The sequence below is a fragment of the Loxodonta africana genome, chromosome 2 (assembly GCF_030014295.1).
Source record: "Loxodonta africana isolate mLoxAfr1 chromosome 2, mLoxAfr1.hap2, whole genome shotgun sequence".
NCBI lineage: Eukaryota > Metazoa > Chordata > Mammalia > Proboscidea > Elephantidae > Loxodonta > Loxodonta africana.
Window position 1 is genome coordinate 128976716 of NC_087343.1, and position 12611 is coordinate 128989326.

The following is a 12611-nucleotide window of genomic DNA, read 5'->3' on the forward strand; positions in this document are numbered from 1 at the left end:
GGCACTCCTTGGAAACTCTACAGGGCAGTTCTACACTGTCCTACAGGGTCGCTATGAGTCGGGAATCGACTCGACAGCAGTGGGTTTGGTTTGGGTTTGTAGGAGCCCTAGTGGCACAGTGGTTAAAGATCCGCTGCCAACCAAAGGGTTGGTAGTTTGAATCCACCAGCCATTTCTTGGAAACCCTACGGGGCAGTTGTACTCTGTCCTGTAGGGTTGCTCTGAGTCAGAGTTGACTCAACAGCAGTGGGTGAGCTACAGCTGCTAACCAGGAGGTCGGCGGTTTGAATCCACCAGCCACTCCTTGGAAACCCTGTGCAGCAGTTCTACATTGTCCTTTAGGGCCGCTGTGAGTCGGAATTGACTTAATGGCTACAGGTTTGGTTTTTGGATAGGCCGTGCTGTTGGGAAGGTTAAATAAATTATTAGTTGTAAAATGCTAGAACAATGCCAGGCATGTGGTAAGTTCTAGTATACAAGTGTTGGCTATTATTATTTTATTATTAAGAGAAAAAAACAAAGTTATAAAACAATCGCTATAGTATAGTTTTTATTTTTTGAAATATTCATATGTAGAAAATAACAGAACATTTATCAATGTATTAATACTGTTTAAGATGATGACTTATTTTTATGTACTTTTTTATTCTCATATGTGATTTTGAAATTCTTAAACTACTTATGTACTTCAAAATGGAAATTTTTTTAATATAAAAATTAATGCATATAATTCTTTCTAATGGTAGTTTTAGAATTATGAAAAAGTTATAGGTTACAGTTTTTAATTTCTCTTTTATTATTATTATTATCATACAGCTGAATTCCATGGCCTTTGTAGTAGTGGAGTAGGTATCACTGTGGATGGAAGAGGTAACTGCATTCAATTCTCAACATTATAATTGTAGTAATTTTATAATTCAAAGACTTATTAGATAATGTTATTAATATAATGATATTATTTAATATAAGAACATATGAGTACAAAATAATAAGATAAATTATCTCCTAAAACACATTATATTCCAGATTATTCTAAGTGGCATATAGATACACATTTTTCATCTTGGGTAAATATTTATCTGTTAAATATGCAGCGTCCAAAATGTCAGTAACACAGAATATCCATGATTTTATGGATACCATTGCTTAAGAGGAGACAAAAGTTGGTATGTCTGTTTAAAGAAAAAAAGTGAGTCAGTCTTAAGAAGAAATCTTAAATAATGATGCAGATATGGTTTAAAAAAAACAACCTTTAAGAAATATTTAATATGGATGAAGTTTAGGAAACACTGCCCTAAGAATAAATTAAGACCGTATTTGCTTAAGAATACTAAAATGTTTCTATGCAGCTAAAGAGGTAAAATTTATTAAAATATTCTTATTTTAAAATTAATATGGTTAAAATTCAAATATGTAATGTTGAACATTTAAGTATATATGTGTCATAATTTTAAATTTCTTTTCAATTTCGTTATACATGTAGGCTTGTTTTTTAAATAAAAGTATAGGGTGCTGTTAAGTTTTCACATTGCATATATATATCTTTCTACTTTTGGGTTTGAGAAGAATTTTAAAAAGTTATAGATCAGTTGTTAATAATGTTGAATCTTTGCAATGAATATTAGGAGCCAGAATTAAAAAAGGAAATTGTCTTTTACAGAGATGCCTTTCCCAAAAATAAAATGAAAAGGCTGGTATTTCTGTAGTATTTAAGAAAGTCTTCCAAACTCTTGAAAATAATGGTATCATCAGAATTTGAGCATAGTGACCAAAATTTGGTTTTTGGCCTACTCCTTTATTCCCTTTCCATATGGCCTTCCCAACGGAGCCAGCTGCCTGTTGCAAACTATTGGCTTCACAAACAGGCACGTCATTCCTCATGTCCCACTGCCCATGGTGACAGAGAGTACTGCAGAGAGTACTCATATTCATTGCTCGTTCTAAAACATCTTGTTCTGAAGCAGCCATGTTTGAACTGTCCTCTCCATTAATGTCGATTCATTAATAATGAGGAGCATTTATTAAATATCATATTACTTAGTCGACTGTTAAAATTGATAATAAAATGGAAACACCCCCTGCCTTCAGGGACCATAAAATTATATAGGCCACACTAATAAATCTCTGTCTTTTAATTAGATAGTCATGAGAGCTATCAAGTTGAGTTTCTCTTTGGATTTTGGGCCAACAGCCTATAAAGTTTCTGCATTAATTTTATCATAAATACAGGCATGTTAAATGGTTCAATTCCTTGAATTTCTGCCAGCACCCTTCTTTTTTTCATTGACTTACTAGTGAAGTGTTCTGTTTCTCTCAATTTTACTCTCTTATTCCTGTTTTCATTTCCTTTTCCTTTCTGAAAGGCAGGCAAATTGTAGACTTACAGAGTTAGGTAAACACTTTTTATGTTTAGTCATGTTTATTAGCCCTGCATTTGTCAACAGACAGTCAAATGTATGTGTGGGCATTGAATTGTCAACATTTAATGCAGATATCAATGAGTGTGCTTTGGATCCCGATATATGTGCCAATGGAATTTGTGAGAACTTACGCGGTAGTTACCGTTGTAATTGCAACAGTGGCTATGAACCAGATGCCTCTGGAAGAAACTGTATTGGTAAGTTTTTTGTTATATTCATTCAAGAACGTTTTAGTACAGTTTAATCCCATGGGTTATAGCATTAGTCAAAGTACAAATAAATGAGTAAAAAAATCTTAAAGTCCTCATTTCCTTCTTAATACACAGAGTTGTAAAAATACTGGGATCAAATAGATTTTCATTACACAATAACAATCTTCTGTTTGTACAATTTATTTTTAAATCATTCTTTCCACAAATGAATGGACACATATGCTCAATTATTGGCCTGTTGTTTTTCTGTGTCTATCTTAATTATATAAATTTTCACTAAGAAATGGACTTCAGAAATTAATGGGGCAACGTGGATAATGGTAAGTCAAGAAAATAAAGTGTTACAGATTGAGAAAACTTTGAATTCTGTAAAGAAACAACTAGTTGTTACTACATAAGTAAAATGGCATGTTTTCTTTTTGTAATTTATAAGAGAATATTTGAAAAAACTCAAATATGTGATTTAGGTTTAACAAAAGGAAGGGAAGGAGGATGAAGAGGTCTGGCAATGTTGTAATTGTTTTCTGTTAGTTCATCTATTTAAGAAAATAAAATTGCTTTAGTTGCAAAGCATGATGCTGTCGCTAAACTGCACCATTAAAGGGGCCAGATGGGCAAACCTCACCTTTACCACCTTACCAGCATGGATCCAATTCCAACCTGGAAGTGAACCCAGGCTTCACTTTCCCGTATTTTCATTCCCTGTCACCATCCACTTCTGTTGCACTTGCCTCTCATCCTAACCACCCAGTTAGGTCATCAAATACTAGCTGTAGGCTCAGGAGTCTGCATAACTCCCTGCACTGAGGTTAGCCAGTCTCTCTCTCACACACTCACGCACTCACTCTTTCTCTCTCTCTCAGTCTCTCTCTCTCTCACACTCTCTGTGTCTCTCACTCTCTCTAGCCCTTTGAGGCTAGTTCACAAGCTAGAAGTACTCCATTCTTCTTTATCAGCTGCCCATGCAGCATTTCTCTGTCACCTAGCCACCCAAACATAGTTCTTCACAAGTTAGGACCCCTTCATTCTGACTGCCTGCCCGGCCCTCCTCTGAATTAGCCACCCTGACCTAAGTCAGAATCTCATCGCCTCTTGTGAGTTCCTTAATTCCCTATATTGGCTCACAAAATTCACAGAGACTATTACCTATACTTAGTTACCCATTTATTATAACCAGAAAGAATATAAGTGAAGAGACATATCAAACAAGACCTGGGAGAGTTCCTGGCATGATGCTCCCACTGTCCCCAGGGATGTACCACCCTCTACCTTTCATGTATGTTCTCACCAATCTAGGAAGCACCAAAAGAGAGAGCTCCAAGGTCCAGGGTTCCTTAGTGATTGGGACCTAAATGACTATGCATGACTGGGGCCTTAATGCATAGTTTTGATCAGTCCCATCAATGAATATCCATAACTGCATCATGCCCCCTCTCTTCCTGAGGTTAGTTACCTGAGTGGGGCCTGTTGCCAGGGTAGGGCCTGTATATCCTCTACTTACTTACACATGTTGAAGGGTTGCCTGGCTGTTTTGGAAAGCAAGGAGCACCTCAGTTGTTCAGACTATTCCAGGGTCTATGTTCAGAAACCACAGATAAGGGCCAAACTAAGTTCTCTGTCTCACACACAAAGAATCTAGATTTTCTCACAGAGTGGATTTGAGTTCACTTTTATAAAATGAATGCTATTTGGCCCATCATTGCACATAATAACTTTTACAACTAATCACTGATGACCCTTACAACCAAGTGTTGATGATTGTGGTTCGAAAGTGATACATTTCTCTTCAAAATTTTGATAAAGTACTGGTTTTTATTATTGAATATATCTGACCCTGAGTTGAAGATATACAGATGGATATGTAAAGCTGTTTTATTATTGTTGTTAGGTGTCATCAAGTCAGCCCCTGACTCATGGCAACCCCGTGTGTTACAGAGTAGAACAGCTCCATAGGGTTTTCTTGGCTGTAATTGTGAGACGCAGGGCCAAGCAGTGGTTCTTTCTGCTATACATAGGGTCACTGTGAGTTGGAACCAACACAACAGCACGTAAAAACAACAATATTTACAGAAGGAGATCAGTAGGCCTTTTATTCTGAGGAGTCCCTGAGTGGGTTCCAACCACTAATCATTACGTTAGCAGCCATCACAAGCCATTTACGCCACCCAGCCTCCTCATATAAAGCTATACTAAATATTATATATTTACGATAGAATTGATTTTGATGTCTACAAGGAAAGGGGCACCAGCCACACATTTTACTTCCCTAAAAATGTGCAGGAGAGCTTTTATTTATCAGAAGCTAAGTTTTTTCCAGTGACCAGAGCTTCCAAATACACTTTAGAACATGGATACCCTACTGAAAAAAAGATTAAGTGAGCATTCACACACTGAACATGATTATGTAAGTATTTAACTCTTTAAAGTAGGTACACGTATAATTTTGATAAAATTAAAACTAGATTTTAAAAGTAAAAATAAGCCAAATTTCAGGAATGGAGAAATGATTGAGTTAAGCAATCACTTGATACAACATTATACAGTCATGGGGGAGGGAATATCTGGATGGTGCAAATAGTTAAGCACTCGACTACTAGCTGAAAGGCTGACAGTTCAGATCCGCCCAGAGACACCTCAGAATCCAGGCCTAGCAGTCTGCTTCCGAAAGATCACCGCCTTGAAAACCCTCTTGAGCAGTTCTACTCTGCACACGTGAGGTCACCATGAGTCAGAATAGACTTCAGGGCAGCTAACAACGACAATCATGGGGGGAAAATGATGGTCATGCCTAAAAATAGAGTATTTTTTAATAAATTAAGATTTAGAATTGGAGTAAAATCATCTAAAGGAAAAAAAATCAGATAAAACATAAAGATAGTATTATCAGTGGTGATGGAATTATAGGAAATATTTTTCCAATCTCTGTTTTCCAAATTTTGGCCATGCCAGTATGTTCTTTGATGGGCAATTGATATTCACAAGACTCAAAATATAACTTTAAATAAAGGAAATTCTTTACCCCAAGCTACAACTTTTATTTCTATCATTAACCACATGTGCAAAAAATCAGTGTGTGCATATGAAGATAAAACTCAATGTGAGCTTTTTAAACTCAAGATTTCAGTGGTTCTGTAAGCTGTTCTAGACTACTAAAGGAGTACACAAAATACTTCATTCATTTTCCACTAATAACTGTAAGAGTAAAAACAATGGAAAAAGTTTAGTGAATACTTTGGTTTAACTGCTGTTTAGTGCAGTCTTTATTAGAATTTTCATTAGAAAAAACTGAAAAGAAATACCATCTGCTTTTACATTCTGTTACTTTTATTATGGAGCCCTGGTGGCGCAGTGGTTGAGAACTCAGCTGCTAACCAAAAGGTTGGCAGTTTGAACCTAACAGCCACTCCTTGGAAACCCTATGGGGTGGTTCTGCGCTGTCCTGTAGGGTCACTAGGAGTCAGAATGGACGCGACAGCAACGGGTTTGGTGTTTGATTTACTTTTATTATACGTAAGCAAGTATATAGGCAAATGAGTTTCATCTTTTGATATATTTCATGAGTGCTTTGAAATATATCTAATATAGTACCACTGTAGGCAGAAAGCAAATGAAGGAAAACAAAGTTAGTAATGTGCCCTTGGAGGAGCCCTGGTGGCTCAGTGGTTAAGTGCTCAGCTGCTAACAGAAAGGTCAGCAGTTTGAACCCCCCAGCTGCGCTGCAGAAGAAAGTTGTGGCAATCTGTTGCCATAAAGATTACAGCCTTGGAAACCCTATGGGGCAGTTTTACTCTGTCCTGTAGGGTCGCTCACTATGAGTCAGATTCGATTGGATGGCAATGGGTTTGTTTTTTTTTAATGTGCCATTTCCGAAGTACTACACACTTCCCAGGGGCTCAGAACTTCTTAAAAGTAGCCACCAGCATAAGATTGTCCTGTCTGAATAAAACCTAATATTCTGTGCTGTGGGTACAGAGAAAGTCACCACTTAGAAGTCAGGGAAGGGATGAAGGAAACCCAAACAGCATGATCAGACATTGTTGGGCACTGTAATATACATTTAAATATGTGTATCTCCTGTCTTCTAATGGTTGCTTTCAGACATTGATGAGTGCCTGGTAAACAGACTACTTTGTGATAATGGACTGTGTCGAAACACACCTGGAAGTTACAGTTGCACATGCCCACCTGGGTATGTATTCAGGACCGAGACAGAGACATGTGAAGGTAAGAACTGTGTTCATTGCGTTAGTTTAGGATAGCAAGTACCGAGATACGCATAAACATCAATTACACTGATGCAGCCATCATGATGAAGAAGAGTGTTGGGTGAATATTTCTTTTATTCTATAATCCTTTTCAGCTAATCTGCCTGTTTTAGAAATAGCATATACCCAACCCAATTTAAAAACACTGTCAGCTTTGTTCCACTCAGATAAAATATCAGCAAACATTTGGAAAAAAACATTCTGAAGCATTAAAAAGAAAAAAGTGGAAGGAGCCATATATTGCTTTACTTGCTGAAATAAAATGTCAGATTTTTGTATATTTTGTTTTCCCCTTTTTAAAACCACTGTGACACAATGGCCTGGCAACGTGGATTGTGGTTATGAATTAGTAATGGCAAAGATGGCTCTGAAGCAGTTAACTTATGAAATGATCGGTATGTGTAGAGGCTTGTCCCATAAAATATACAGTTAAACTTTACAGTCTGAGAAAATTGTCCTTTCCATTTGATAATTTAATAGTTGTCATTTGGACCTAAAGATCATAAATCATTGTTTAAAAACATATTCTTTCTCATTTAATCAGATTTGTATGCAGTGAAAGTTACCTGCATGAGTTATGTGCTAAGGGAGGTCCTCACTTTCAGTGAGATAACAGCTAAGCAATGAGTACCTTTAGTTATGTTTTCTTATATTGATCAAAGTACTATGTGTTTCAGAATAACTTCTTGTGTGACTACCAGTCATTGTTCCTCTTAAAATCTCCCTTCGTGGGCCTACAGAAGTGTCACATGTCATTCTCGAATCCATTAACTGCTTCTGAATAGTAATTTTTTTTAAAAGATTTCATCTTTAATTATGGTGAATAGTCTTTTTCTTATGTGTTAAAATATTTGTTTCTTAGTCTATAGCCAAGAAACTGCAACAGTGTAATATTATGCAAAAAGATGTTAACATTCTCTCTTCAGCTGGCTGTTTAACACCAAAGCATTCTTACAAATAGAAGAAGCACGTTAGGACTATTGAACAAGACGCCAGAACACGACTCAGCTGAAGTCAATGAGATGCAATTAGAAAGTGCAAGTCTAAGTTTAGATTGAATTGGAGGGACCACTGAAAAACAGTAATTAGCCCGAAGAAAGAAAACCTTGGCATAAAATCCAGGTTTTCTAAATTTACATCTGGTAACAACTTTCCTCACTGCCCACCACTTTTGCAGGAACTGCTCGAAGAGAGAAGGAGCATTCATCCTATGACAGTACTTGGAGAATTTTCTCCATGGATGATGAGAGGACACACTAGAAGTTTGGAATATCTTTCTGTAAATTAGGAGTCCCTGGGTGGTAAAAACAATTAATGTACTGGGCTCCTAACTGAAAGCTTGGAGGTTCAGGTCCACTCAAAGGAACCTTGGAAGAAAGGCCTGGCAATCACTGTCTGAAAAAGCAGTCATTGAAAACCCTGTGGAGCACACTTCTACTCTAACACACATCGGGTTACCCTGAGTTGAAATCTCCTCCATGGCAACTGGTTAGAAGAGCTCTTTATAACCCAGCTCAGGCTTCTTAAATGTGTTTGACTAAAGAACCCCTATTTTCTAGCACCCACTTATACCCCGATCTCCGACACCTGTTGTGTCTTCAGAATTTCTCTGAGAAACATGCTTTTTGCAAAGGTATTCATGCCATATTCCTCAGGGATTTTTTGGAGGAGCAAAAGAAGGAATTTCAAAACTTGCTTGTTTTTCCTTATTCTCAACTTTCTAGGCTTTCTTCCCACTGCCCTTATCAGTTTTATTATCGGCTGAAGGTAAGCTTCTGTTAAATCTCAGGAAAACATGAAAGCAAAAACAGCCTAGATATCATCTTGATTTAACTGGGAAGCTGATGACTGTCAAGACCAGTTTCCCCTCGCACAGCAATGATACCCTTTGGTGTTAGTGTGAGAAGGTGTCTTGAATTCAGCATGGTGTGAGTACTGAATTGTCAATGATAATTCGCAGCATATCCTTCTATTTTAACAAGAAGGATTGGAGTTGAAGGGTACTGAAAGCCACAATACTGAAGTAGAAGTCAAGGACTCGTCTGCTTACATGAACAACGGAAGGGGAGCATGAGTGAATCCTGTTAATAGCGTAATGTTGGGTCATAACCTGAGTGTCACAGTCAGGGAGCAGGGCACACTAATACCATATCAGGCACCGGTGAGAGTTGGAAAGAGTGATCTGCATTTATTTTATCCAAGGGGTGATGGTTGCTGATAAATCTGAGCCTTTTCTTATAATGAAAAATATTTGCATCTGTAATTCATAGGAAAGAAATCTATGTTAGGTAAATAAAGGAGACATGATACAAAAATATTTTGGCAACTGCCTCATGTGCATTGGTGGGTATAAAAATGATTTATTGAGAGAAACCTAATCAAATAACTATTATTTCTGTACTTGCTTCATACTGTCCAGTTATATTTACATTTTATTAGGTCGTTTGCAAAAGGTAGACCTGACGGCCAAGAAACTCTTTCCCTTGGGTTTCCTGCTTATTTCCACCACTGTCTGCCTGAAGCAATTCTCTTCATCCTATTTTTTCTGAGCTAATTTCCAAAGACTAGACAGGGCATTATTAGCAGATTCATGGCAAATTCTAGCTCTCTCTCTATGTTTTTGCTGTATGCACTAACTTTTGTTTGTATTCATGTTTTCAATGGTCTATTTTTAAACATATTGTAAATAGCAGTAATAAAGAGAATAGTTTCTCTGATATTTCAGACTGAAGTTACAAAAAATGTAATTTATTATTTTTTTTTGTTTGAGCCCTGAGAGTCTGTGAAAGTTAAAATTTTTACAGCAAGCACTGTGGTTTAGATTGTGTTTCCAGTGACATAACCAGTTAAATGTAAACCAGATGTGCTTTGAAGTTTATTTCCAGGAATGTACAGTGAACTGTTTCAATTCCTGGTTCCATGACATTTATAACATAAAAACATTGTATTTAAAGAAAAATTAAACAATTGGTATTTGTAGCTGTCATTGCATATGCTTATAGTTTTTGAGTTCATAAATGCTTAATTTTAAAAATAAACACATGATATTGGCATTTTTTTTTTTTCAGGATTCTTACAAATGAAATTAATAGGAGAATTATATATGGCCTGTCCTCAGATTAGTTATCTGCTTCCTTTTTGATTATCTGGCTGCATTCTTCTACTGTGTTTTTGCCGAAGGAATTTCAGTACTCAGAAATAAATGTTTTCATCGCAAGTCTATGCTACATTTACAAACCTGCTCTTTTTTTTTTCTTTTAAGAGACCTTAATACAACCAACCTGAAAGAAGGATACATTCATATTTCCTCAAGTAATTTCTATTTCAAAAATTAAATTAGTACATAATTACTTCTTCAGTAAATCCGAAGTACAAAAAAAACTAAAGTACCTGTTTTCCACAGTGATTTTTAAATTCACGTATCAAGTCCTCTAACTTAGAAATCAGCTGTGAGCCCTGCTCTTTCAGGACCAACTTAGTTCATGTTTGACTTGAGACATTGAAGAGTAAGCGTTACAATCTGCTAGCTATTTGTCTTCATGTTTTTTCTCAACATAGTGGAGTGTTTTATATTAGATTCAAAGAAGTGTTTAGGGAAAGAAAAAAAAAAAAGGTATCATGGTGGACTCAAACCCAAGTGTTCAACATAAAACGTATTGAGATACGTTGACCTGTTTCTGATAATTAACCAAGTAGGAAAAGAATTCTGTGTGCCACTTCGTTAAACTAAGTGGCTGAATTTATCCTGAAAGTCAGTCTTTGATATTGTTCCTAGTACTTTAACTGAAGTTTGTATTTATTTGCAATTAACTCGTGTTAAATCGACTCGACGGCAGTGGGTTTGGTTTTGGTTTTTTGGTTAAACTATTTAACTTTACAGGTTTGACATTTTCTTAGTCACCACTTGAAAATATAGGCATACTCTAATTCTGTTTATGTCTCACCATCAGCAGAGCTTGCTTGGATGACAGTATATGATTTGATTTAGGACACAAATTCATATTTGTAGAGGCCTATTTAAGGCGATTACATGTGCTCCATCAAGTTTTTCTAATTTGTATTTTACCAAAATCATCCGTGCTTTAAAAAATTCAGCCCATTAGACATAAAGTGAAAAGAAAGGATGGTAGATAGGGACAGAAGTAGAACACCATACCCAGTATTAAACTTTCAGCTCTGTTTCCTAATTTGTGTCCAGAATTTTGGAATTAAAGCCAGCGTTGTGATAGTCTATTCCTAACAAGGCCTTCTTAATTCTTCTAAAGCCTCCTGGATCCAGAGATGACAGAAACAATCAACCTTTGTGCACAACATGTTGTGCTGGGAATATGTTGCTTTCCGTGGAATCAGATTTTGTATTTCCCTAGGACAATTACATTTTATTATGGGGGAAAAATTAATCCAATTTATGGGAAGTTATAACAGTGTATTGAAGATTCACAACTGAACCCTTTCAAAATCAGCAGATTCCTGTATTCCTACCAAGTCCCCAGTTGGATAGATGTATATTCACACTGCACGTCTCTATTCTTCATTCACTTTATGCCTCATAGATCCATCTTGAAATTGCAAGAGCCAAGTTTACCAGACATTCTGGCATAGCATAGCTTGTTGGAATAATATTTTCCAGAAACACATGGTGGTTCTAACAGAATCTTTTCCTTCTGGAGTGTAGATATAAATGAATGTGAAAGCAACCCATGTGTCAACGGGGCCTGCAGGAACAACCTTGGATCTTTCAATTGTGAATGCTCACCTGGCAGCAAGCTCAGCTCAACAGGATTGATCTGTATTGGTAAGATTCATATGCAGTGCTAATGTTTCCATTTCTTTGCAAAGATACAAGCAGGGACCTAAAACTTTGTTGTGGATAAAACTAAAACATGATTGTAGGAAGCTAATAATTAGGGGTTACAGTAGTTTTCTCTTTGTTACCAAGATAGGAGTAAAACGTGATAGCATAAACTAGTTAGCCTCTTCAATTTAGATTGTTAGATTCTATAAGTATTCTTTTCATATAAATTAGATATGTTATGCTGTAGGTTATAAGCATTTCCTTGCCATACGCCTGTATATTCTTTGGCCTAAGAATGCCTTACACATCAGTACAATCAAATCCTCATTGCATATTTCCTTATAAACACCCCTTGTATGGTAAACAAAAATGTGATGGAATTTGGATTCAGTTAACAGGACAAGAATTTGAAAATTTTAAACATATAGAGGAAATTTATTATTTTTTTCTTCCATCAATTATAAATTCATGGGCTCCAAGGAAGAGAAGATAATTGGTTCTTGCTCTTGGAAGTCTCTGGGGAGAAAGATTCCAAAACTTCCAAACTAATGTCTTTTAATATGTCTCAAAACGGAAACCCTGGTGGTGTAGTGGTTAAGAGCTATGGTTGCTAACCGAAAGGTCAGCAGTTCAGATCCACCAGGCGCTCCTTGGAAACTCTATGGGGTAGCTCTGCTCTGTCCTGTAGGGTCACTGTGAATCGGAATTGACTTGACGGCAGTGGATTATGTCTCAGAACACGTAAAGTCAGTTCTTGAGAATGACAATAGGACATATATAACTAGATGGTCTGATCTATTATTGTAAGGAATAGTTCAGCTCATGTAAGGGGAAAAATGTCTTAGTAGTTTTTTCCTGCTTTTGCTCTCTGTGGTTCTGTTAGGCATTTTCTACAGTTCATGTCATTAGCTAGTATCTA

At 36.5% G+C, this 12611-nt stretch overlaps 1 protein-coding gene across 1 annotated transcript in view; it reads left to right on the forward strand.

Moving 5' to 3' along the window:
• FBN2 (fibrillin 2) overlaps positions 1 to 12611 on the forward strand; it is a 292375-nt gene that overhangs the window by 192253 nt on the left and 87511 nt on the right. Inside the window, exons 17-20 of the mRNA XM_064275596.1 lie at positions 817 to 870; positions 2492 to 2617; positions 6731 to 6856; positions 11573 to 11692. Coding sequence (XP_064131666.1) covers positions 817 to 870; positions 2492 to 2617; positions 6731 to 6856; positions 11573 to 11692 — 426 coding nt within the window. The remainder of the gene's footprint in view (positions 1 to 816; positions 871 to 2491; positions 2618 to 6730; positions 6857 to 11572; positions 11693 to 12611) is intronic.